The sequence below is a fragment of the Sphaeramia orbicularis genome, chromosome 2 (genome assembly GCF_902148855.1).
Source record: "Sphaeramia orbicularis chromosome 2, fSphaOr1.1, whole genome shotgun sequence".
NCBI lineage: Eukaryota > Metazoa > Chordata > Actinopteri > Kurtiformes > Apogonidae > Sphaeramia > Sphaeramia orbicularis.
Genome location: NC_043958.1, coordinates 4786675 through 4814546, shown reverse-complemented (window position 1 = coordinate 4814546; position 27872 = coordinate 4786675). Strand labels below are relative to the sequence as shown.

Sequence of the window (27872 nt, the reverse complement as noted above, 5' to 3'; positions counted from 1 at the left end):
ACACACAAAGCCAGGTTCCACATTAAACAGTCAGACCTGATAACAGAAGGCTGTGACTATCAATTTGGCGCCCACTCCACCTCCAATCCTAACCTGACGCGAGGCCGTGTCAGCAGTTTCCTCCACCTGAGTGTGTGTGTGTGAGTGTGTGTGTGTGTGTGTGTTTCTAGGTGCTGTTTCTGTTTTGTCATATATGTATGTGTGTTAGCGTCTATTTTTACATGTCGCGGCCACATCCAACATGTAGTACGTTGTGTATATGTGTATGTGTGTGTGTGTGTGTAGGCAGTTCGGGTGGGGCGTGGACTCATGGCATGGAGCCACCGTGTCCCTTTGAGACTGGGCAGGAGGAGTAGGAGTGGAAACGAACAGAGAGAGAGAGAGAGAGAAAGACTCTGGGCCGTAGAGAAAGAGGAACGATTTAGATAACAGTCTCAGCTTTTGGCACGCACACATCTACACACAAACACACACACACAAACACACACACATACACACACACAGTGCTATCGGAAACACATTATTATTGGAGAGCGCTGACCACAGGAGAACCCTGGCAAGCACCCTGACATAGCTCTTATATTTTTCTCCCTCCCCAGGGAAGAATTCATGAATTAAATCTTTCTATTAAACGTAACCTTTCCCTCCTCCCATAAGGATACAAACAAGAACCGAGAATTATGGGATTCCGCTGTGGCGTTACTCAGGTTTTCCGTCATTGTTTGATCAAAAAGCCTCGACGGCTATCGGTTCCAAGCCCCAAGTTCTGCAATTGATTCACATTTTCAGTTTGTCAATAAAGTATCGGCCTAGGAATTTGGTTTAAATCCATCAAACCTGTCATTTACATCGGGGAAATAATCTCAATATGTGGAGTTTTGTAGTGATTTCATGAAAAGTAAGTCTGAAGAACGTCACTTTTGAATGAATCCTACCTAATAATTCAGGTGAAATGCAGTTTCAGCAGCGTCAGATGTCTTAGTCTCTGTAAAACCCATGTAGTTTGACAAATAACAGTGCTTGTCGTTATGGAAATTTCATATATTTTGCTGAAAAAGTAAAGTTTTCTGTTTTGATATAATAACTGACAGAATTTACTGAGATTTTATTCACACCTGCATGTTCAGTGAATTAAATACAGGAAAATACCTGATTCTCATTGGAAAAAGGGATAATAGTGGATAATAGTGTAATAAATGCTGGTAAATATCACTTAGTGGTGGTTCAACGTAGAGGGAAATTTGTTTGGAAGTCACCGCACAAATATTCCTTGGTGTTGATCATGGATTTTTAATGGATTTGATCGAAAAACATGAGAAACTATCAGTTTAAAGGTGGAAAAGTTGTTCACATTTTTGGTTTGTCTGAAGTATCTTTATTAATTCAGTTTAAATGCATCAAAACTATCAGTTAAATAGAGAAAATAATCTCACAGCATGGAATTTTGTCGTGAATTAATTTAAAATTAGTCTTAAAAACTTCACTTTTGAATGAATCCTACCTAATAATTCAGGTAAAATGCGGTTTCAGCAGCGTCACATGTCTTCGTTTCAGTAAAATCCAGTAGTCTTAGATGCTTGTTGATATGTAGAATTCATATATTTCGCTGAAAAAAGTTAAGTTTCCTTCATTTTTTTTCTGTTTTCATATAATAACCTTTGAATTTACTGGGATTTTATTAACGCCTACATGTTCAGTAAATTAAATACAAGAAAATACCCAATTCTCACTGGAAAAAAATGGATAATAGTGTAATAAATGCTGCTAAATCACTTGGTGATGGTTAAACGTAGAGGGAAATTCATTTGGAATCACTGATTATGAATGGATTTGTTCAAAAAACGTCAGATATTATCAGTTTGAAGGCGGAAAAACATGTGACAGTTGCTCACATTTTTGGTTTGTCTGTAAAATATCTGTATTAATTCAGTTTTAATGCATCAAAACTGTCATTTAAATAGAGAAAATAATGTCACAACATGGAATTTTCTAGTGATTTCAGTAAAAATAAGTCTCCAGTGCAGGCTTAAGGCAGGTAAAAAATCAAATTCTGCATTTGATTTGCTCATTTTGTCGTTCATGTTTCTATATATGTACAGTTGAGTATCTTTAAATTGTTATGACCACATGTATAAATGTGTCAGTCAGTCAAACTAACACATTACCTGGTTTTAATGTGTTGTACTTAATGTATTTAGCTTTAAATGACTCTTTTTGATATACCTATAATATGGTTTTCATAGTTTATAGTTAAACATATGAAGTCATGTGTCTTAAAGTGTCTTTAGTCATATATAATTAATGTTATCCGATTCAACAAATGCATTTTAAAGCAACTTAATACACTGATGGTTTGATTTTAGGGATTAAAACGGCACTTCAGTGTTATTTCTTCTGTTTCATCTTAATAACATGTAAAGAAAATCTTGATTATGTAAATTTTCTGGGTTTTATTATTATATTTAACCCCAAATGAGTCTTCCTGACATACCTATGATATGGTTTTCAGAAGCTTGAGGTCCAGGAAATCTAAAAACGATGTTAAATTCGCTTAAATCTAGAACTCTGCCAAATTCCCGTGAATTCGTCCATGTAAAAACACCGCTGGATGAAGTCAGAACTCCAACATTAACTCATATGGGTGTCGTTTTCTGCATTCATGACGCCTCAGCGTTGCCTGTGTTGCTATATACGTGTTTACGGCGGCAAAACACACGTAAACACACGTCCGTCCTCTCATTTAGCGAAGACGTATTCCACACATCTGCTTTATTAGCAGTGTTTTCCACTCCATATTGACGTGCAGGTGCTCTTGTCACAATACTTCGCTTGCCTCTATTGCCGCCGCTTCTTCTTTACAATTTGCATCGGCGCGCACACAAAGCCCCGCAAATTTCAAATAGTTTAAAGTACTCGCCGCATTCATTCAGCTGGGAGCATAAAAAGGGTCTTTATAGTAGAGGGGAAATTAGCGATGGTCTCCCTTTATGTGTGTGAGAAGCACCGCTTTGCCTACGAAGACTCTTCCAAAACTGGAAGCAGTTCACCCAGCAAACGTTTTCTTTTTTTTTTTTTTTTTTTTTGTCTTCTCAGTATGTGTGTGTACGTATATGTGTGTGTGTGTGTGTGTGTGTGTGTGTGTATTTGGTTAGTTACAGTAATTACGGCCCAATAACTGACAGCCAAAACCAGGCAGGAGAAAGTAGAAGGGGGCTGTTTTTCCTCAGCCGTGCGCAGCCTCGCTACCGAACATCTGCTGAGAGATTTGCATATTAATTAACCCATATTAACTCTAATTATTCTGGGAAATTATCAAATAAATTAAATTTTCTAATTTTAACCGTTTCTTCCCCCCTCTTCCTGTTGCTTGACGGGTGTCAGGGTAACATCAGGAGGCAAAGGGAGCTCACCTGAGCCGGAATAAAATATATATTTGTAGCCTCTGTAGCCAATCCACCCTCCCTCCCTCCCTCCCTCCCTCCCACCCACCACTTCCCCTCCCATCCCTCCCCCCTTTATCTTCCTTCTCCTCCCTCCACTCTCCTGGCCTGGGAGTCCTGAGGGCAGCCAGGGGAAGCTTTTGTGTGTCTTTTTTATTCTTCTTCTTTGGCTTGTGTGACGGGGAGAAAGAGGTGGAGAAGGGGGTGGGGGGGGTTGTGGTGGTGGTGGGGGGGGGTTTACTTCGAACATTTGTTGGAGGCAGGAACATGTGTGAACTAGGGGAAGGAGAAGGAGGGGAGGGGGGGCACAGATGGTGAATCCATGCAGGACCCAGCAAAGGTGGGACCTCTGAGCTGTTGAGCAAACCTTGAAGCTTTCTCCGACCCCCCCCCCACCCCCCCACCCCCCCCTCAGCCTGTTGCTCGGGCCTCCTCGGCAAATAAATGGGACTTTAATTGAATTAGAGTCAGTGCTGCTGCGAGGGTCTTCTCACAGACTGAACCCAGCAGCGATGTGAGGGACGCTGGGGGCTGCAGCGTTCCCATCAGTGACCACTAAATACACCCAGTACTGCTGCTTCCAACACTTACACATGGAATCAGCTGGAAAGAAACATTTTAATCTTTGCGTTGTATGTTTTTTTTCTCTCGAATTCAGCTTGGTTAAGAGATGGACGATGCTAATGAAACAGAAAATTAGCTTAATGTACATTATTAGGGAAATCAACTTGTCTCTAGCCTCAAATTTGTTCCCGAAAGTTCTGAATTTTTTAGGTTTTTGCTGTTTGTTCAGTAGAAAATGCTAGTTTTTTTTAAATAAACAACTAAATCTGACATATTCTAACTAAAAACACTGGTAGTATTTATACTCCTGGTGACCGGAAGTAACTAAATCTACTAGTTGTCTACTTTATAGCAACCATTTTTGGTGTTTTTATGGGATTTATTTATTCAATTTTACTTTGCACATTGCAGGTTTTTTTTTTCCATTTTAGTGTTCTTTATACTCCTTATTTATTATGTATAGTGTGTTTGCTCTATTTTTGCTGCCTGTCATGCTGCTGCTTCTCAATTTCCCATCTATCTATCCATCTATTTATCTAGTATTAGACACAAATTCATGTGAGCAGGTCTGAGTTGGTAGTTTTCAGGATAATTTCCTACAAAAAACTAATTTTCAAGCCTTTTTTTAACTTGATAAGATTCAATAGCTGTGTTTTTTAACACTTCGTGTGAAGAGTTACAGCAACTATAGGTCTGAAAACTGCACTTCAATGTTATTTTTGCTTTTTCCGACTGCATTTCAACTTAATAACATGTAAAGAAAAATAGGATTTGTTCAATTTTATGGTTTTCTAATATATTTAACACTAAATGAGCCATACCGACGTACCAAGAATATGGTTTTCATGGTTTATTTTTGTAAAACATAGTGTTTTAAAGCATGTCGAATCACTTTAACTGTACGCGATTTGTTAGAAATGTTTTAAAGTGTGTTTTCTGTGTTGGTTTCCTATATGTACAGCTCATTCATAGTTAAGTAAAAAAGAAAAATTAAGGTGAATCCAAAGGTTAGAAGTGTTTCTAAATAGTCAAATGTGTGTCATCTTTAACTCATATCAGTCACACGCTCTTATTCCACTTTCCAGCGACACCCCCCCCCCCCCCCCCCTTTGCTATAGGCACACACTGTCCAGACACACACACATATACACACACACACTCTCTCTCCCAGGTTGCGTTTACACTTCACTGAGTTTTCACTATTCATCGTCTCTCCGAAGCCCCTCCCCCTCCTCACCCCTCACTCCCTACACTCTGGCTCTGTCTCCTTTCAGAGCTTTTGTTTGCCCTCTGCCACCGTCCTTTCACCGACTTGGCCCCGATTTGCCCCTTGTGCTCGATCGCACCATTATACTGAGACAAGATAGCACAAAATATCCAAACATGTCTGCCATTCTTTTGTCTGCGCTGACTCGGTTTGAGTCGGGCTCTGAAAGGCTTTGGGAAAGTGATTTCATTACCTGGGGATTAATGATTCGGAACAGATCATAAGTAGACGTACAATCTGCGCATCAGCTGTTTAACTGCAAAAATAAGTCATCATTAAAACTCCAGGATGGAAAGTGCTTCTGTCTTATCTGTCAGTGCTTTTTTCATGTTTGGGCATAAATGGTTAAAAAAGTTGCTGAAATAACAATGATGTCCTCAAATATGTGTCGAACAAACCAATAATATTCAGTTTATTCACAGAAAAGCAAAGAAACCAGAACGTATTCACACTTGTGGTAAAATTACTGGTGACAGGAAGTAATTAAACGCACCAGTTATCTACTTTATGGCAGCCATTTTTGGTGTTTTTGTGTGATTTATTAGAACAAAAATCTTGTTTTTAGTATAATTTCCTACAAGAACTAATTTCCAGGCTATATGAAACCTTTCTTTTACATGATGAGATTCAACAAATGCATATTTTACACACTTTAACACAATGACTGATTACAACTGTAGCCCAGAGAACTGCACTAACGTTTAAAGAAAAACTCGATTCTATTAATATTCTGGTTTTAACTGTGTTGTATCTAATATATTTAACCCTAAATGAGTCTTATTGACATATATAGAATATGGTTTTCATAAGTTTACAGTAAAACCAAGTAAGTCATGTGTCTTAAAGCATCCTTAAGCATATATAACTGGTATTAAATGTATTATCAGATTCAACAAATGCATTTTTAAACAGTTTAACACATTAACTGTTGATTATAGATGAACTATAGGCCTGAGGATCACACTTATAAACACTAAAATCACTATTACTTACTCATAAATAGACTTTTAAAGTACTTGGTGGTTAATTTTGACAACTTGATCAATCCTTACTTTTATCTGAATTGCGTTTAGGTCGATTTTGATGCATCACTTTAGCAACTGATTACTTTGTGGCACCCATTTTGGGTGTTTTTATGTGATGTATAAGAAAAAAAAAATATTGTTTTCAGTATAATTTCCAACAAAAACAAATTTCCAAGCTGTATGAAGCCGTTCTTTAAAATAATGAGATTCAATAAGTGCATTTTTTTTTTAACACTTTTACACATTATCTGATTGTAACTATAGGCCTGAGAACTCTACTTGAAAGTTATTTTTGCTGTAACATTGAAAGAAAAACTTGACTACTTTCATTTTCTGGTTTTAATGAATTGTATCTAATATATCTATATTTATTATGTACTCGTAAATAGACTTTCAAAGTAGATGGCAGTTCATTTTGACAACTTCACCAATCCTTAGCCTTATCTGAATTGTGTTCAGGTTGATTTTGATGCATCATAAGTAACTGTGTTCTTTACGGCAGCCATGTTTCTTTGTTTTTATATGACTTATAAGAAAAAAAATCTTGTTTTTAGTAGAATTTCCAACAAAAACTAATTCCCAGCTATATGAAACCTTTCTTTAACATGATGAGATTGAACAAATGCATTTTTTATGTACTTACACTTGAAAATTCTTGGTAACTGTGTACTTTATGGCAGCCATTTTTGGTATTTTTATGTGATTTATAAGGAAAAAAAGTCTTGTTTTCAGTATAAATAAATAAAAAAACAACAACTAATTTCCAGGTATATGAAACCTTTTTTTAACATGATGAGATTGAACAAATGTATTTTTTACGCACTTAAACTTGAAAATTCTTTGGTAACTGTGTACTTTATGGCAGCCATTTTTGGTATTTTTAGGTGATTGATAAGAAAAAAGTCTTGTTTTCAGTATAAATAAAAAAAAAATAAATAAAAAAAATAAAAAAAAACTAATTCCCAGCTATATGAAACCTGTCTTTAACATGATGAGATTGAACAAGTGCATTTTTTACACACTTAAACTTGAAAATTCTTTGGTAACTGTACTTTATGGCAGCCATTTTTGGTATTTTTATGTGATTTATAAGAAAAAAAAGTCTTGTTTTCAGTATAAATTCAAAAAAACAAAACAAAACTAATTTCCAGGTATATGAAAACTTTCTTTAACATGATGAGATTCAACAAATGCATTTTTTACGCACTTAAACTGTGTACTTTACGGCAGCCATTTTTGGTGTTTTCATGCGATTTTAAGTGTGAAATTGTCGGTCGATGAGCATCCGTGAGTTTATTTCGAAAAGAGTACAAGTCCAAACAGGAATTAAAAAGTGCAACTCTGCAACAGAAGCCAGTGGTAATTGTTGTGAAGTATTTTCTTAGGTGTGAGGTTTTCGATCAGACAGGAGTACGGGCAAAGTGCTTAAACTGTTGCAGACAGGAACAATGGCAGACAAAAGGTCATCGTGAGAATCCGCTACCTCCGGCCGTAGCCACAAGGCAGCGACCTCGCTTCCACCTTAATGCCCTCCCACACACACACACACAAATACACACATATACGCACACACACACTCTCTTCCACCGCTTCGTCTTCTCCCTCGCAGCCATCCAGGTGATCCGCTTGGCTCACATTCATGAGACAGGGAGCGAGCGCGAGCAGTTATTGTCCAATAGGGAGAATGTCCTGGCTCATTATCGGCGTAGGAGGCCGAGCGTGTCACCTGGAGCTAAGCCTCGACACTCGACTAAAAAGTCAGCCGGGGTTAGCGTAAGAGCACCGACGTGGGTGTTAGTCATTTTCCCCGCAGCCATCACCTCCACCGTTGGCCGGCTCGACACAAGGAGCTCTCGTCTTTCTCTCTGGCTCTGAGAGTAGAGCAGCAAAAAGGCTTTTAGTGCATCCTCCTCTGGGCCATGCAGCTTCTTTGGGATCGTTAAAGAAATGTGATTGTACCTGTTAGCATCGCAAAAGTGCTTTTCCAACACAGAGCGCAGGTGTAGCACCTCTGAACCTGAACCTCACAGCTGTAAAAACCAAGGAATTGAAGTTGAAATACAATGGAATTTCCCTTAAACGTGGAAGGAATTTAGCTGTTTAGGTGCGTCTGAATGTTAAAAAAGTTTATTATGTGTGTTTTTGATTCCAAGAAGTTGCTAACTTAAGTGGATATTGTTAACTTTGTTTGACGAGAGCACATAAAATACAGAATTAGACCATCAGAAGTCCTCAAAAACGATGGTTATGCAATCCAGTACTAACTCCTGTGTGTATCATGTGACTAAAACAGACAGAAAAGAAAACATGGAATGCCTAAAAGCACTGTTTTTGTCAGTATATTGCCATAGTTTTTTGGTTATTATTAAGAAAACCAGGGAAAATCAATAGAAATCAGCTCTGAAATTAAACTACTATGAGCTATTTTTGTTGTTCTCATTGTATTTGTCCAAACAAATGTACCTTTAGTTGTACCAGGCATTAAAATGAACAAGAAATTGAAGAAAACAAGGGGTGGTTTAATAATCTTTTCCGCGACTGTAGATAGAAAGGCTGATTATTTTTTCCAGTATCTTCATCATCGTGGATCAAAGGGGAAAATTACACTGTTTTTAATGTATGATTCATTAATGCTTATATATCACAAATTCACTTAAAATAAAGATATAACAATGCATACATTTTACTCACTTTAAGCCTGAATTTATATACAAATATATTAATAATAAATTTGTGTTTTTGCTTTCAAGCAGATGTTAAATTAAGTGGAAAATGTGAAATAATGTGACTGCAGCGCATAAAATAAACAGAAATTTGGGTATGAAAACAGGCATAATGGTCAATAATAATGAAAAAAGTAATAAAACAGATTTTCCCGTCTCAAGAGATGGAGATGGTTTTATTGATGCCACAAAATTATTTCCCGTGTCCGACATTGGGTGAATATATACGCTAATGGAAACCGTTGGATGCTAATTTGCGACCGTCTCCATTAAGGGGTTCAAAAACTTACGAAAAAGTTAGTGTTCAGCATGACAATGTTAAAATCTACCTATAACAAGCTATATTTGATGCAACATTGTAAAAAAAAAAAAAAAAAGTCGTAGATTCATAAAGTCATCGGATCATATTTAACTTAAGTTACGACATTACATTGCAGAACCTTGATCTGACCAATAATATCCCAATTACACAAAGAAACCGCTCTAAACTGTACAGAAGTTGATTATGTATAGAGTTTTTTTTCCCGTTATTTAACTTTTTTTTTTTGCGTTTTTTGTTATTATATTATAATCTACTACAGACACAACATCTACCGGGAAAGAATTCCTCATATATGTTTAGGTACTTGAAGCAACCCCATATTATAACACTACCCCCACAGGCTTGTACTGTAAGCACTAGGCATGATGGGTAATCACTTCGTCCGCCTCTCAGGGTCACCACATGACTTTTTGCCATTGAAACCCAGTCTAACCTTTATGTTCCCGATAAAACTGGTGGTTGTGATACAAAAGAGTAATTATCGCAGTAATTATCCAATGGAAGGAAAGGAAAAGCGCGAAAAAAACTTAGACTTACATTAGTTCCATGGAAAGTGGAAAGGAAGCTGTAGAATCTTGCGAACACTACACCGCTAAACTCAAGCCCAATTGATTGCATTTTATTTACAATCGCACACACTCTCGGCTTGAAAGACATTCCGTGCATACATCACATACGTATAGCGTTTTTCGACAAACACATGCATGGGGTCAACATCAAAGAGGCAAGTTGGTGGTGGCGTATTCCTCCGAGTGACTTTGGGTGTCTTTGAATGCAGCATGTGGTCCGACAACTGTTGTCAGATAAGTGAGTTATTTGTTGTTGTTTTTTTTTTTTTTTTTTTTTTTGTCGCAGGAGTCGATTATGACTCCAACATTAAAGGCATGTTTGATCACTGGGGCCATTCGTTCAGTGTCAGACCTGACGCTTTGTAAATACAATCATTTTAGATTTGGAGTTTGTTTCCCGACACTAAATTAATTCCTCTGGCTTCTCAGTATCTGCAGAATACAACTGTCACCGCTGAAGTATTGCCTGTGCCATTGTTCTTTTTCTTCTTTATTTATCTTCATCAAAGAAATGATGAGACTTTAATAAGACTCTCTTCCCTGCTCTGTGCTTTCCTCTCAGGCTGTCACTGCTGATGCTTCTAGCCATCCTAATCAATATACAATATTCCTCTTCTCTCTGTACTTTTTGTGAGTGACAGAATAATGCCAGGACTCTGAAAGGGTTATGTCAGATAGTTTAAAACCCAATATTAAACAAGAATTGCGCTGTTACATGTGTCATTTTAATTATCTTCAAAACTCAAGTCAAAGAGGCTCCCTTTATTTACCTTAAATGGTGGGAGAGAATACAAAAAAAAAAGAAAAAGGCAGAAAAAAGTACAAAGACGAAAGCGAACAGGTAGCAACAGTTTGTAAAGCCGTAATTGCTATTGTCGAAAATGACACTTAAGGTAAGAAAAATAGAGTTGAGGAGCATTCGAGAAGTAAACATTATCTTTTCTTTGTCTTTCTCTCTGCTAAGCAACACAAAAGGCTGATTAAGAGCGAGGTTCTGGGGGACAAAATAACTGCCTGCGAAATATTAGTAGGTTAGAATTACTTTGTTGCATGACACAATACCAATAGATGCTTCATGTTCTGAGAGGGAGAGGCTCTTGTCAACGGTGGCACCTAAACAATGGCAGCTTTTCTTGACGTTAATACTAACGCATTTGACTTGACAAGCACCCCACTGTCATTTTGCCTTCTTGGAGGTATATGCGGAGGAGACAGCTGACGTTCGAATAGGACTGCGTCTACAGTAGCTGTTCACAAGACAGTTTGACGCCCCCACGTTGAAATTTGTTCAGAAACTTGAGAACAACACGTCACAGGGAAAAAAAAAAGAAAAAAAAAAACAGGACAGAAAATACTTCAAACACACGACAAATAAAATGTTTTGCACTTAGAAAGTTGTTGCGAGCAGATTCTCCGAGCTGCGTTCTGTCATTCTTTTACGTATTGAAGTCAAGACGGTGTGCGGCGTCGCGATGGACATGTTGCGAAACAAAAAGAAGCTCCCTCGCTTCTTTTATTAGGGAAGAATGAGCCCTTTAAAACCTGTCCAGCCTTAGATAATTTCATTCAGCCGGCCCCGCTCGGCCATCATTGAATCTGCATCCAGAGATCAGGTTCACAGCGACGGGTTGATAGCTTCCCAAGCCTCTTGGCCTTTTGTTCTACCAAACCCCCACAAGTCCCCCCTTCCCCGCCGACCCCCTCCTCTTTGGAAAGTTAGGGGGACAGAGAGTTGATGGAGCACAGCAAAAGAAAAATCCAAAACCTTGGGGTGACAGCGCACTGAGAGGTGGATTCCACAATGATTGTTTTTTTGTTGCGTCAGTCAAAGAGACGTCAATCTGAGTTTGACGGAATTCCAAGCGGTCCCCAGGACTCCTCTAGATGTTTGAACTTTTAACAGGTGAAGACTTTGCCTTCCAATCGCTACGATTATCAAATAAAGGCACAATATCAATTGTACCAAGGTAGATGTGGACCACCCAGAATTCCTAACGTCTCTTTCCACTCCTGGTCTCCAGCCTCAGTTGCCTTTTTTGTCATCTCCAAGGAGCATTACTGAGCCTGAACTTGCCTAAACCCTTGTGATCACACCTCTTGAAAAGGTTTTGTTTCCTCCGTCGATTGGTATTCGAGGCAGGTCACCGCACTACCGCTCCACTCCTCCCCCTCCCCACCCTTCCCACCCCTCGCTCTCCCCTCCTTACCATCCCCCCCCTACCTCTCCTCCCATGTTTGAAAGCCCTGTTTTCATTTTAATTTGCACCTGTTGTGCAGTTGTTCGCTGAAGGCAAGTGCAGACCGGTCAATCGTACGGAGACGTGTTAGGAGGAGATGTGTGCAGGCTTATCTTTTGATATGTATAACATCTTCAAAAAATGCCACGCATGAACTTCATCTGGCTCTTGATTTTGGAAAAGTTCAAGAGGCGCAGACACTTTGAGGCCTCCGCTGGTAAAATATGGCACAAAACTGCCTTCATTAAGCTTGTTGATTCATTAAATGGTCAGGCATTTTGCATATTTTACACTATTTATGTACAAATATAAAAGGCGACCTGTCATCTCGGCGCTATTAGATATAAATCTGTTGATTTTCACTAAAGACTCTGCTGACTTATGAGCTTGCTGCAGCTTTTTTTATTACTTGGGAGACATAAATTCAGCTTAAGCACATAAAAAAAGCCTCCACCTCTTCACCACTGGTCGCTTCAACTCGGGGCCCTCCCATGATTGGCTCTCACCACAGAACATTCTTGTACAAGCTGCCAATGAGGTGTGTCCCTTATGTGATGCCATGTTTCTGGCTTGCCTAACGCTCCATCTGCACCCCACCAATAAGTCTTCTGACGTCCTTGTGTGCCACGGTTTACGCTGTGGCGAGTATATGCTGAGAACCTGCCGATGGCGGTGACTAATTTGCACGCAAGCCACCTTTGATTGAGTTCACAGCCCTTATTTACAGGCCGTCTATTTTAAGAAAAGCAGGCATATGTCTGAGACCTGAGTGTTGTGGAAGCAGGCGGGCCCTGCTAATGCTGCTTATGTGTGTGAGGGTGTGTGCGGTGTATATGACGGTCTAACTCCCTGAATATGTACTCAAGTCTCTGTCATGTCTCTATGTTCTCATATGTTTGGAAAAAATGATATTTATGTTCACGGTCCACCGGCGAAGCGACGCGAAGACGATCCGATGGGTACATGCGGCAAATAATCTAAATGACTATAGGTTAAGCCTTTTGTATGCATAGCAACGACATTTGTAATATTGTATGTGCTATGCAGAGCATCTCAAACGTGACGGCTATGCCTCAGAGCAGAGCCTTCCTGAAAGGTGCAGCTCGTTGGCATCCGAAGCATGTGAGCGCGACTGAAAATTAGTGGCTATTTTGGCCTGCATCTCCCCGACAGCTGTCTGCCCACCGCTGAGGTTCAGTCACAGATTCCAGTCGTGGATGCTGTAATTGGGGTGTAACCCAAAAAAAAAAAAAAAAAAAAAAGAAAGAGAGAGAGAAAGAAAGAAAGAAAAAAAATGAAGAAGCGCCCACGCCTTGGACTGAGCAGTGATGTGGGGTGACCTTTTTAATCTGGGAATAAACCTCAATTTCCAAAACAGCTAGCAATCCCGTTTCACATTCCTCTTGTCATTTATGTTTAGAGTTTAATCACTTTGCTGACACTTGGGTGCACGTTCCAAAATAGTCTAAACCAAAGTTCCTTGATCAATGAAATTACAAGCCAATGTGTTGACAGTTACAATTTTAAAAGCATGAACAGAACCTCTAGAGAACATGAAAAGACGTGTTAAAACGCACCCCTTAATGCTTGAATTTATATAGAACTTGAATATACAAGGCTTTATTATGTGTTTTTGCTTTCAAGCAGATGGTTAATTAAGTGGAGATTGTTAATTTGACTATAACACATAAGCTACATAGAAATGAAGGTGTAACGTAGCGGTCAATAAGCGCTTGCCAAAGGTTCCGAGGTACATTTTGGATAGGCCGGTACTGGTACTGTAGGACATACATACACTATTATGCTTTTGGCTGATTCTGGAGTTTAACAGTTGACATGAAGGGGTTTTAAAGACATGAATAAAACCTCTCTCTTTGTGTTTGTTACAACTAAATGTCTTATAATTGCGTGGATTATTTCGATCGTCTGTGATGTAACTCCTCAGTACTGACCGGACTTCTTCCACCTCTTGTGTCTTTTCTCTCACAGCACTGAACTACGAGAATGTAGTAGAGACCGGCTCGGAGACCGAGGAGGAGGATAAGCTGCCGGTGTCCGAGGAAGACCCCCTGATCAACGGCACCGGCAGCCCGGCCAGCCTCACCAACCCCGAAACCTCGCCGCGCGCCGAGAGCCACGGCCTTCTGGGTAAGGAGGAGGAGGATGATGAGATGCGGGATAGTGGCGTGGAACACATCTGGCCCGACAACGACATGCTGAGCGCCTCGGTGGACGGTACTGGTAAGTGTCGCAAATCCTTAAAAAAAGACTTTGAAAACAGTTCTTGCTTCTTCTAATGTTTGGTGTTCCCATCGAGTTTTAGTTTAACTTTTTTTTTTTTTTTTTTTGGCTTCAACTGTTGCGGCTCCTCCTATTTAAGTTCAGCTAAACCATTAAGATTATTTCTCCATCCAAGAAATGTTTGTCAAACCAAATCTCCAATCTGTCGCCTTAAATGACAGAAAGAACATACGGAGAGATTTGTTCCAAAACTCGATATGTACTGTGTGAGAAATGTGACGCTCACTCTTATAGAGCAAACAGCACAAGTTTAAAACAAATGCTCAGAAAAATAGCAGCTGATGATCTCACGGTATTGAATATAAATGACAATAATAGTATTTTAGGGACAAATGGTGCTTAATTTGAACAATTCTCAGGAATATATTCATGAGTACATTATTAATAACCTCCAACAACTACCTAGATTTATTTACAATTATAGAAAAACATGTGTGTTGTTGCGGCGACTGTTAATTTAAATGAAACACCTACAATAACTATGATGCAAATTACTGACATTACGCATAATTGTCATAATAGTAAGTAGTAAAATGTGGAGTATTTTATTGATGCTGCTATTAATCAGTGATTCCAGTCAAAAATCAGTGGAATGTCAGGAAATTCAGAAGACTGTTACAGAAACAGGGCGCTGAAGTTGATCCATGAATGTCAGGGATCATAGATAACCAGGTAACACATGTACTTTCATAAACGTGAGTGTTGATTCAAGATTCAAGGAGTTTATTGTCATATACACAGCAGTAGTGAGCAATGCAATTCTTACTTTGCGAGTTCCCTTCACGCGACTAACGTAAACAATTTAACGAAATTATAATGAAATAAACTGTACTATTAAAACAGTTTAAACTGAACTAAAAGGAAATAAGACTGAGCAGGGAAAAATAAATAGGTAAAAATGAGATAAAGTGAGTACTCGAGTGTGGCAGGTGCCAAAAAAAAAAAAAAAAAAAAATTGTATTGTGCAAGGTACAAAATACTGTTACAGCGGTAAGACGTTGAGTGTAACAGCACCTCATTACAGAAATGGTGGAATGTGGAGGAGAATTAGCGACAATAGTCTACAAGGGAATAAACAGGTTTTCATACATGAAATCAAGTCATTGCTGCCAAAGTGATTCATACAAACAGTATGAATGTGTTAGCTGGAAGTTTTAGAGTGACTTACTAAATAAATATCAGGTGGAGATGCTTAACTGTGGAAGAAGACGAAGGAAGTAGTCGAGACAAAGTCCATTAATGATCTATAACTTTACCTGAGAGGCGTCGTCCAACCTTCTCACCTCCGTAACCTGATATCAGGTGAGCTGTCAATCACAACACCCCGACTTCCAGATACTTCCTCACAAATGTGTACACATCCTGCCACTCGTGCTATGGTCTTACGCCGTAAACCCCACCCATCTGGTGCCCGAATAGACTTAAACAAACCCGGCGAAGCGTTCGGCAAACAGTGCTTGAGCCAGGTCTGACGGCGGAGCCCCGATGATGCTCCCTCAGCAGACAGACACGATAAACAGTTTCTTTGCGAGCGACGGAGACCATTTGGTTCCCGCTTAGACAAAGTCCTCGCTCTGAGCCAAACAGCAAAAAAATATTTACAGTAATGTATAACCTTCGGAGCGAGCCGGAGAGCTGCCGGAAATGAAAAGTATGAAGAGGTGAGAACGCGGATGATGTGATTCACTGTTTCAAGACATGAGGGGTTACTTTTACTCCGAGTGTATCAGAGCGGCGGTATTTCAACAGACTCCAACTGTGACTGATGCCGTGTAATACCTCCTCTCAAACAAGCTGCTTAATCCCGGGCAGGTTCTACCTTCCCAAACTTGACTGACTTATGGTCTTTTGTTGAGCAACTCCGATTGCAAGGGCCCCAGTCACGGATGCTTGAAAGATAAATACTTTTAATTAGGGGGCAGGGTATAATCATTAAAGGAAGCCAGACTGCTGCAAAAAGTCATTAACAATCTTAAATGAAATTTTTATTTTTATGATAGCCATTTACATGTATAATAAGAGTCAATGATTCTTGGAAGCATGTGACAGGAACAGAGTATGGCGAGAAGTCATGTAAGACAGCCCATTTAAATGAGCTGGGCTTCACTATTCATTTCTGCTAATGAACTAGCTGTGCACAGTGCCGAAAAACGGAGGAACATTCAGCAGTCTTAAATTTTAATATGGGGGAAAATTGCACATTTATTAGGGATAAAAAAAAAAAAAAAAAAAAAAAAAAAAAACTTAGTGGGTATCAACAGTCTCCTAAATAACAGATCTTATTGGCTGTTTAAGGGAAAGGGGGGTCGAGAAGACGCTTTGGTAAATAAATCAAGATAAAGGATAAACAAGCTGTCGTTGCATACGGTAATTGTTTATTTGATAAAGACCCGCGGTGCCATAATGTCTGTAATTCAACTATGTTGCAATTCCCAGATAATATGCTTCTTGTGTGATAAAGTGTCTGACATATTTCGGAGAGCAAGTCAAGTTCATTAGAGCGTTTGGGAGTCTCTTTCCCAATCTTGCGGGTGCTGTGTTTCCCAGCCTGTTTTTTTTTTTTTTTTTTTTTTTTTTTTCCCTCTCTTCCTCGGTGCCTAAGTGTCTACAGTGATACCTCAGCACATAACTTAGGCCTGAGATAAGTTAGCACCCCACCCCACCCCCACAAGCTCTTACTCCCCCCCTTTTACTTTTACTTCGAACTCGGAATGATTTGGTCCTCACTCCCCTATCAGAGGTCTTGGAACGGTGAGGGAATGTAAGCAGCCCCGGGTCATAAAAAACTGTAAAAGTGTGAACAAATGAGACCCAAAAAAAAAACCCCAGATGACGCCGAGAATTTTTGCGTAATGTATGGTGATGCGTATGGATGTTTCGAAGCCGGAGAACAAAATGGCCCCGTGGGACATGACATCTGCATGTAAACGGGGGGGAAAACAAAGTATTATCGCCAAGTCTCTTCTGATTTCAGGGCACAATCAGAGTCTTGTGTCTGGCGTTGTCCTTGACATTCCTTCATCCCACAGCGAGGCTGGACGGGATGTGCTGGAAAGCATGACATCATTATCACTGACAGACATTTTCAAATAAATCACCTGCGTTCTCCCTTTGCCCTTTTTAAAACTCTTCACGAAGGGCGTCGGGACTTAACACATCCGACCAAATCTCGCTTTTACGTCGTCATGTGTAACGCACTGTCAAAGGACTTTCAGCTTCACTCTCAGGGAGGATTATTCAAAAGAAGGGAGAAAAAAAAACACACTCTCCGTCAGAATATTTTTGCCAAATTTGGCCTTCTGTTTTTGATGAAACAGTGGTTCTTGTTTTCTTGGTGTTATTAATTTGTCATTCAAACACCTACTGCATCCTGGACTTTCCCTTATTTTTGTTTCAGATGCTTTTCCACGCTGCCAAGAATAACATTCAGAGGGAAAACACTGCACTTTTTGGCGATCGAACACAAATTGAAAGTGAAAGAACACTAAAGACACTAAATATTTGCTATTGACAACTTTCGGTGTAAAAATACCAGAAGTGGCAGAATCTGTTTGAGCAAATCTCGCTTTGCTTAGAAAGAAACTATTGCATTACACCAAGGTTTTCGACACAAATGAGGCTAAAATGCACCAAGGCCGGACTTTAAAGCGGCGTCGGCTGCCATAAAAATAGGAATGTTTTCAAAATAAACAGCATCAGCGCCGCTATGAAAATAGGTGGAATTACGGTCTGGCCAAGGTATTCTGGACACCTCCTGGGTTTTCGAGTCCGATCCCAGACCTCAACACCGCTCTTCAAGGAGGTGTGTACCTTACCGCCTCAGGTCCTATGTGATTTACTGCTGACATAACACACTTTTCCAGCGTTTGGCCTGACAGTTTGATCCAAAAGGTTTTCCATGACCAAGAATAGGCACATATTTGTGGCATCCAGGATTCCATTCAGGAATCAGACCCTTTTTTTTTTTTTTTTTTTTTTTTTTTTTTTGTAAAGCAATAGTCATAAATCAGACGTTTCCTGTAAATGCATGTTCTTTTCTCTTATTTTATTTGCACGTCGACCTCACCACAATGCCATTGTATTTGAATAAAATCAAAATCAGAACAGAGAACTCCAAATACTTTTACATAAAGTTCCAGACATCTGTACTGTTTTCCGACTACAGTTACTACTTTTCTACTTCTTACATTTCCAACACCGGTTTATTAGTTATAATCCATCTGACTGGGGTTATAATAGCCTTTTATCGTACATAACAAACACAATATGAAGAAAATGAGGTAAAAGATGCGACAAGACAAAACTGATGAAGATGAAAATGATGCAGAGTTTATTTTCAGTAACTCAGTGACTTTAAGTCTGAAGTTTCTTACTTTTTTCAGGTTAGAATGGGTTACCAGTCTATTCAACCACTGTAGAATCAGTACTTCTACTTCTGTAATGAATTTCCGGACTTTTGCAACCTCAGATAAAATTAGAAATTTCCTACAAGTCAGAATATATTTTACTTTCCTCTTTTTTTTTCAACCACATAGCACCCAATTCGCCACGGTGTCATTACATCCTATCTCTAATACTTTTATGCAGAGTTCCAGGTGTCTGTACTCAAATTATTTCTTTTAACGGACAACAAATACTACTTTTCTACTAACATTTACGACACAGTAGCGCATGGCGTACAGAAAAGGAAGTGAATATCATAAATGACAAACAAAATATGAAGAAAATGATGTAAAACCTGCGACAAAACACATATAGACAAGTAGCAACAAGATAAAACAGACATGATTTAATGACATGACTTGAGTAACGTACTTTTATTTTTATTTCCTTTAACCCATAAAGACCCAAACATCCACCAGCAACTGTTTAATACCTGTTGATCCACTAATTTTATCAATACATGTAAATAATTGGTGTAAGATATAGTTTGTCGTCTTTTCGTGGTCATCAGATTCACCAGTAAAACCCACATATTTTGTGGATGGAGACACTTGGTTTAGTTTTCTCTGTTTTTGATAGAACAACCCTCAACTTTCAATCTGAGCTTTTATGAACATCTCCCTGTTCAGCGAATGTAATACAGGAAAACACTAGAGTTTCACTGGAAAATTGCAAAAAAAATGGAGCGTAATATTAGAATAAATGGAGATTAATCATTTACGAAAGGTTAAAAAAGTTGCATTGAGTCTGTATTTGTTAAAATTAGAAGAGTTTTCACCTTCAAATACATTTAACCGCTTATAGTTTCCTACTTTTTCCACTAAAGACTCAGTATTTCTACTTTCATACACAACTATTTGCATGTCAGCTTTGGTGAAAATATTCCAGACTTCTGCCACTTTTGATAAAATGAGATGTTTCCTACAAATCCGAGTATGTATCTATATGTGACCGTAGACCAGGATGTATATTTATATATATAAATATATATATGTGTGGACTGTATTTGTGCCAGAGGCCGAAGCAGCAGCAGTATGAAGAGGTGTTAGTGGTATTAGCCTACCTCCTACTGGAAGCAGCCGATCCTCCCTTTTTTTTTTTTTTTTTTGACCACAGATAACAAAAGTTTTCCAAGGTAAACAGGGCCCGAGTCGAGGCTCAGTAAATCCCACCGGTCATCCCCCTTTGCATCACACCGAAAGTATGCGGCCAAATTTGATTACCCAAAGCAAACACGGTGCCTACGAGGACACACACAAACGCAAGGGAGTTCAGAAAGGTGTTCCACGGGGGAGGTTCTGCTACACGCTGCTATCTGATACTTTGCGGCGGAGGGTTATTTTTTTATCTGTTTTGTTTTGTCATAGCTTAATTTATGTTGTTTAAAAGCCATTTATTTTCCCTGCGGTTTTGATGCTCTTTGGCAGACGTGCAATCAAATGTACAGAGGAAAAAAAAAAAAAAAAAAAAAAGGGGAAAGTTAAACTAGGACATACCCTTTCAGAAGAGTCTGTCATTATTCTGCAGAGCCATTGACAGGGGTATTTATCATTTCACCACAGAAGCCAAATCTTTAATTTCAAGGAACCCAACAATTGTGAGCCTCTGAATGCATCCACAACTATTGCGCCTGTTGTTTTCGACTGAACACAAAGAGAAAAATCTTTTTCCCCTCGGCGTTTGTATAGAGTAATGTAAGCAGGAAAACATTATTATCAACAATACACCCACCACCTTTCCTGTAACATCTAAGCCAGGTTTCTCTAATGTAGGCGCTCACTCTAGTTTAATAACCGAGGGGACGGTCAGATATATCACATCCTGCTGTGGAGAAGGAAAAAAAAGAAAAAAAAAGTCCGATCCTCCGACAGACAATGCAACACTTGTGACGTTGTTGCAGGAGAAACAGAACAAGAACAGATGCGGGTGAGGCGCACAATGCAGGTTTTTTTTTTGTCCTTTTTGACAAAGCCCCCATGTTCTCGGAAGCACCTTGATTTAATTTTTACACACCAGGCAGGAAGGAGGGACCAGGGACTCCTTAAGCTGATTGTCCGGTCGGTGTCCTCCCGGCGACCGACCCTCCACCGGCATGAATTTGTCAGGAGAGACCGTGTTTATGAGCCTGTCAATCCCACCCATGATTTACAGACGCCTCACCTGTGCCAGGACCGGATCCGCCGCTCGGCCATTATCCTGATTGGCACTAAGAACCTGGTGTGTTTGAAGCGCGCAATCCCATATTTACACATTCCCTCAGAGGTAAAGGCAGACGAAACCCGATTGGCTGATGGGAGCTAAAGTGGGTGGAGCCAAATACTATGATTGCATTGTATAAAACTTGTAAGATTTAGTCGAAAGCAGCTATATTTATTATTTATTTTTACCGTTAATACTTTGCAAATGTTAGGCTAATGTTTGACTTGCACGATAAATGTTAAATACTTTACAAATATTAGGCTAATTTGCTTAAAAAATGTCAACAACATTCCGAACATTAAGCTAACGCACTATATATGTAAAACTAACGCTATATAGGCATTTAACTAATGCTTTGCAACTGTTCGGCTAATGTTTGACTTGCATAGTAAATGTTAAATACTTTACAAATATTAGGCTAATTTGCTTAAAAAATGTCAACAACATTCCGAACATTAAGCTAACGCACTATATATGTAAAACTAACGCTATATAGGCATTTAACTAATGCTTTGCAACTGTTCGGCTAATGTTTGACTTGCACGATAAATGTTAAATACTTTACAAATATTAGGCTAATTTGCTTAAAAAAATGTCAAAAACATTCCGAACATTAAGCTAACGCACTATATATGTAAGACTAACACTATATAGGCATTTAGCTAATGCTTTGCAACTGTTAGGCTAATGTTTGACTTGCACGATAAATGTTAAATACTTTACAAATATTAGGCTAATTTGCTTAAAAAAATGTCAAAAACATTCCAAACATTAAGCTAACGCACTATATATGTAAGACTAACACTATATAGGCATTTAGCTAATGCTTTGCAGCTGTTAGGCTAATGTTTGACTTGCACAATAAATGTTAAATACTTTACAAATATTAGGCTAATTTCCTTTGAATGTCACTTAAAAAATGTCAACAACATTCCAAACATTAAGCTAATGTACTATATATGTAAAACTAACACTATACAGGCATTTAACTAATGCTTTGCAACTGTTAGGCTAATGTTTGACTTAAGTTGAACGGTAATGCTAAATACTTTACAAATATTAGGCTAATTTGATTTGAATGTTAATGATGAACATTAAGATAATGCACTATAAATGTCAAAGTAATACTGTATACATTGGAGTAATGTTACTAATTTTACAGACTCAATAATTTAATGCTTTAAAAATGTTGAACACATTGCGAACATTAAGCTAACACACTATGAATGTAAAACTAATATTATGTAAGCATTTAATTAATGCCTTGCTAATGTTAAGCTAATGTTTGACTTTAATTCATACAAGTTTAACGGTAATGTTGCATGAGAAATGTTCAAAACTTTACAAATAGTGGGCTAATTGGAGTTGAACATTGTTTTAGAACTGTCAAAAACGTTGCTAATATTAAGCTAATACACTATAAACGTAAAACTAGCTCTATAAGCATTTAATTAATGCTTTGCTAATGTTAAATATTTACAAATTAACACTTTACAAATGTAACAGGCACAATAAATTAATGCTTTAAAAAGTTTAAGCTAACTGAAGACTTAACAAACTTTTAATTAATTCTTAAAAGATGCTAAACAAATGATAATTACATTAAAACGGCACAGTACATGTGAAACTATTACCTTAATTGATCCTTTACAAATATTTAATTAATGTATGGAACAACCAAAGAAAACATGGAAATATGGCCATTTTACTTGATGTTAAAGGACATTTCCAATTTTAATTAATTGATTCATCGCTATATGATCTGAAGACAAACTATAATTCCAGAATATTCTTTATTACAACTGCAGGTGTGTGCAAAAGTAGTTTTTTCATGGTTGAAATGATCTACATTTATTACTTCATTTCCTCATTTTATTCAGATACAACAACAACAAAAAAAAAAATACAGGAAATATGTGCACAGCCTTAAAAGATGCACAAAATACTGAACGAAATATGTTGTAAATGTGAAATAATTAAAGTTGTAGTGATAAATGTCACACTAATGTCTTGCAAATGTTAATATAGTGCTCTACAAATGTGCAGTTAGGGCTTGATACAAACAGAAAATGCAGATTATTAAAAAAAAAAAAAAAGATTCAAAAGAAGTTGTTGTTTTTTTTTTTGTTTTTTGTTTTTTTTTTTACTAAGAAACACATTAAAGTGAAGACATCCCATGAGAGTTTTTTGTCGGTCACAAACCAAAAAAAGTGTCGTCAATTAAGCTAAACTGTACATTGTACAACAAAAACACGCCGCCCTCTTGTTTTAACTGTTTTATTGGGCCTCAGTCGAACATACTTCAGCAGAAAACATGAATTATTTGGCTCCGCCCACCTGAGGTTTACCCCAACCAATGAGGTTTATTTCGGCTCTGCCCCTGAGAAATGTTTGTGCAACGATAACTCTTAATTTGTGGTAAAGCCTCGTATTCTTTTTAGTCCCAAAAAGCCAGGCGACCAGCTCCTCGGCTCTAAGGGTTTGTGGGAAATCAAAAAAATGTGTGCGCTCACAATACTCCTTTTCGAAGCAGCTCCGGATAAAAGCATGCACCAAATGACATATGATAAAACAGGCGTGATCGTGCATGCAGAGGATTGCAGCGGCGTCACAGCCAGGGAGTAATAAGCTCAGGCTGCGTGTTGGCTGGAGCTCTATGATTGCTCAGGTGGATGGGCTCCGTGTTGTATTTAATCGCTGTGTTTGGCGATTGAAGCTTTCTTTGCCTCCCCCGCCGCTTGTTGTCATGTTAAAGGTAAATAAGTCACTGTCTGGCCCAGATGATAGCATTCATTAAGCATGCCCAACAAAGCGGCGGTGCACTGCGATGCACAGCGGTGCCTTTATTGCTTTCTCCATACCTTCTTCTTAAAGGCCTGCGTTTGTTGGTTTGCATGGTACACAGAGGTACTCACACACACACACACATGCACACACACATGCACACACACTCCCCCCCCCCCCCCCCCCCCCCCTTATTCTCTCTCTCCCTCCCCCACCTCCCTCACTGTTGTTTTCCTCTGTTTTTCTGTGCAGATGAAATGAAAGATGACTTTGACACCCTGGGGCCCGATGCCACTTTGCAGGCAGTTGGAAACGGTACAGGTGAGTGAACATTTATTTCATCATCGCCATGCATGGGTTTATTCCTTTTCCTCCACTAAACGTCACTCTTCTTGTCGCTACTTTGGTTACGACACGCTTTAACCCATAAAGACTCCACTTTTATATCAGTTCCAAATAAGTTTTTCTCTCTGTTTAACCTTTCTTATGTGATTTATCACCATTTATTGCAACATTTTCTTCTTTATTTTGCCTTTTTTTTGGTGTAAATCAGGTATTTTCCTATATTTAATTCACTGATCGTGTAGATTAGGGGTGTCAAACTCATTTTAGTTCAGGGGCCACATACAGCCTAATACAATATAAAGTTGGTCAGGATAGTAAAATAATGTAAATAATAGGATAAAAACTTTTGAGTAAAAGTAAAATTCCGTAATGAAAATGTTTACATCTACGAATTGTACTCGAACATAACATGAACAAATACACAACAAACAAAAAGTTAAGGATATTTCATTTTTATGGGAGATTTTTTTTGTCATTTTTGCCATTTGTAAATAAAACTATGGTCATTAAAAAAATGTGTTTCAATTCAATTCACACACAAAAAAGTAAGAAGCACTGTAAAATGTAAAATTATCCTTAACTTTTTGTTTGTAGTGTATGAACGACCTGAAAATTCCTAACAAAAATAAGTGCAATGTTAATAATATTACACCTTAGTTTATCATTTATACATGTGAATCACAACTTAGAGATCACAGTCGATCTAAAAATACACAAAATATTAAATAACAGGCAGGATATTAGTAAAATTCCACATACTTCTCTAAAGACATTTCAGATATTCTTTTTTTCTTTTTTCTTTTTTTTTATAAAAGGCTAGTCTATAAATGTAAATATTCTTGTGTAATGTAACTTTTTTTTTTTTTTTTTTTACACTAAAACAAATAGAAAAATTTGCAGTTTTCATAATTTATAGGTTATTATGATAGTATTTTACTGGTCTGATCATTTTTAGATAGAATTGACCTAAAATGATTTTAACATCCTTGATTGTTAATATCTTTGATTTAATTTTGGCATTTCACAAATTCATCCCAGGGGCCAGATTGAACCCTTTGGCGGGCCGGATTTGGCCCCCGGGCCGCATGTTTGACACCTGTGGTGTAGATGTTCATTTAAGTTGAGGTTTTATTTTATTAGAAACAGAAAAAAAACGAAGAAAAGTGACTAATTATATCATTAACTGAACATAAACAATTGATCCAACTCCATGGGTATATACTCAAACTGACTTTTTTTCTCGAGGGGTTAACCCTTAAAAGACCCAGAAATACTTTTGTGTTACCTTCTAAAAGAAATTTTTCCCAAAAATAACCTGTCTTAAGTGATTTATCACCATTATTCTCTTTTTTTTTTTTTTGCATTTTTTTTGTGAAATTGATGTATTTTTCCTACATTTATCATGTAGATGTTTATAAAAACCCAAAATACCCAAAGTAAATTCAATGGTTATGATATAAAAACAAAGAAAACTGAAGAAAAAGTTGTTTTTTTTTCAGCAAAACATTAACCCTTTCATGCATAGTGGTCACTACAGTGGACAGCTATTCTACAGCTCTTGTCTTATATGTTCATGGATTGTGTTGTTTTGTGTTTTTGCACATATCTTTATTAAAGTTTTAACACATTATTACATATCTTTTCTGACAAGAATTGGTAACACTGTGTAGATCTCCCCTGAGCATAATAGTTATAGTTTTCACACAATTTATCAGTAAATACGTGTTTCTTCGCTTCAAAAATTAAACACATGGCGTTCAATTGAGTGGACATTTTTGCAACTTCATGAAAAATAGGTTCATGAGATTTTTTTTTTTTTATTATTATTAAATTTTTTTTTTATGTTTTTTTTTTTTTTTTTGTTATTATTTTTAAATGCATTTTATTTATTTTTCATAAGAAAATTTTCAATCACATTGTTTTTTTTTTTCATGTTTAAAGACAAATGAAAATACTCAGGGAAAAAGTCTTAAGGTTCTCATAACTGGTGCATGAAAGGGTTAATCAGTTGTGTCCATCCACGGTCATTGATGCAACTCCATGGGTTTTACTGGTGAATCAGTGTTGTAGAAGATGACAGTGTTTCCACGGTAACTACGGGTCATATCTGATGACCATGAAAAGATGACAAACTGTATTTTACACCAATTATTTATATGGATTGATAGGTTTAATGCAGGGATGGCAAACTCATTTTATTTCAGGTTCCACATTCAGCCCAATATGACCTGAAGTGGGCCAGACCAGTAAAATAATGACAGCAGAAAAAGTAAAATTACATTATAATAATGTTCACATCGACAAAGTTTCATTAAAAAAAGTGGATAACATGAACAACCTGAAATATCTTAAGAAATATAAGTGCAATTTGAACAATATTGTGTCTCAGTTTATTATTTTCACAATTCATTACACATTACAGCTCACAGATCACAGTGGATCTACAAACACACAAAACATTTAATAACGGACAGAATATTGGTAAAAATGCACTTACTTCTCTGAAGACATTTCATGTTGTTCATATTTGTTCAGGTTATTCATATTTTTTGTGAATGGATGATTTGGAAATGTAAATATTTGTTGGTAATTCTACTTTTTTTTGCAGGAAAACGAAGAGAAAAATGTGGAGTTGTCATTATTTATATTTATTTATGATAGTATTTTACTGGTCTGATCCACTTTAAATCACATTAGTCTGTATGTTGAACCAGAACTAACATGATTTTGACATCCCTGATTGTTAATGTCTTCAATGTCATTTTTGCATTTTGCAAATTCACCCAATGGGCCAGATTGGACCCTTTGGCGGGCCGGTTTTGGCCCCCGGGCTGTATGTTTGACCCCTGTGGATTAATGGATCAGCAGGTATTAAACAGTTTAGATCAGTAGATGGTTTTGTTCGCCGGTGGATGTTTGGGTCTTTATGGGTTAAAAAGTCTGTCTCAACATGTCTGGCTCATGATCCCTTTAAGTAACCCAACGTCTACTTGCAAAAACCCATGACAAATTTCGTAAGTGGGCAATTTGTCATCAATTTAACGTTAAAAGAGATTTTTTTTCTCAACTTTGACCTCCTTCTTTTCCACTGAGTATCACCATGACTAACATATTAAATCTGTAAATTAGAACCACTGTAGAGTCTCATCATCCATTCATTTGGCTGGATATTTAAGAGTTTATCATGTTTTTAAGGCGACTTTTATGGTGAATTCACAAGAAAAATGGCAAATCATGAAGACTATGTATTCTCTATCAGTCAGAATAACATGAAACAAACTGTTTTTTGAGGAGTTCAACGTTACATGACATTATAACATCTGGAAAAAAAAAAAAGAATATTCAGAGCTGAAGTTCTTGAGAGTGAGGAATGGGTTCAAGAGGCTTTTTTTTACAGGGTTGGGACCAAATTTCTGGGGGATTCAATCTTTTTTCTAATCAAAATAGATCAATAGAACAATAAATAAAAGTTTTTAGCATCTCCACAGTATTACATTTAATGTAAAGTCACCATTCTGCTAAGTTTTCATCATAAAAGTCTTCAGATGTAGCCCCAAATTTAAAGTCAATTTGGTGAATTATGTAGGAGTTTAAAGTACAAAAGAAAATTTATAATCTACTTTTTTCAAGGGGCTTAACTCTTAAAAGATCCA

At 37.7% G+C, this 27872-nt stretch overlaps 1 protein-coding gene across 4 annotated transcripts in view; it reads left to right on the top strand.

The window, feature by feature from the left end:
- zeb2b (zinc finger E-box binding homeobox 2b) overlaps positions 1-27872 on the top strand; it is a 118091-nt gene that overhangs the window by 69946 nt on the left and 20273 nt on the right. For 2 of the 4 annotated variants that reach the window (XM_030151599.1, XM_030151584.1), the window contains exons 3-4: positions 14137-14388; positions 24127-24195. In XM_030151599.1, the coding sequence (XP_030007459.1) occupies positions 14137-14388; positions 24127-24195 (321 nt within the window). Of the gene's footprint in view, positions 1-14133; positions 14389-24126; positions 24196-27872 lie in introns of all 4 variants that reach the window. The other 2 variants (XM_030151591.1, XM_030151575.1) reach the window with 1 other exon arrangement.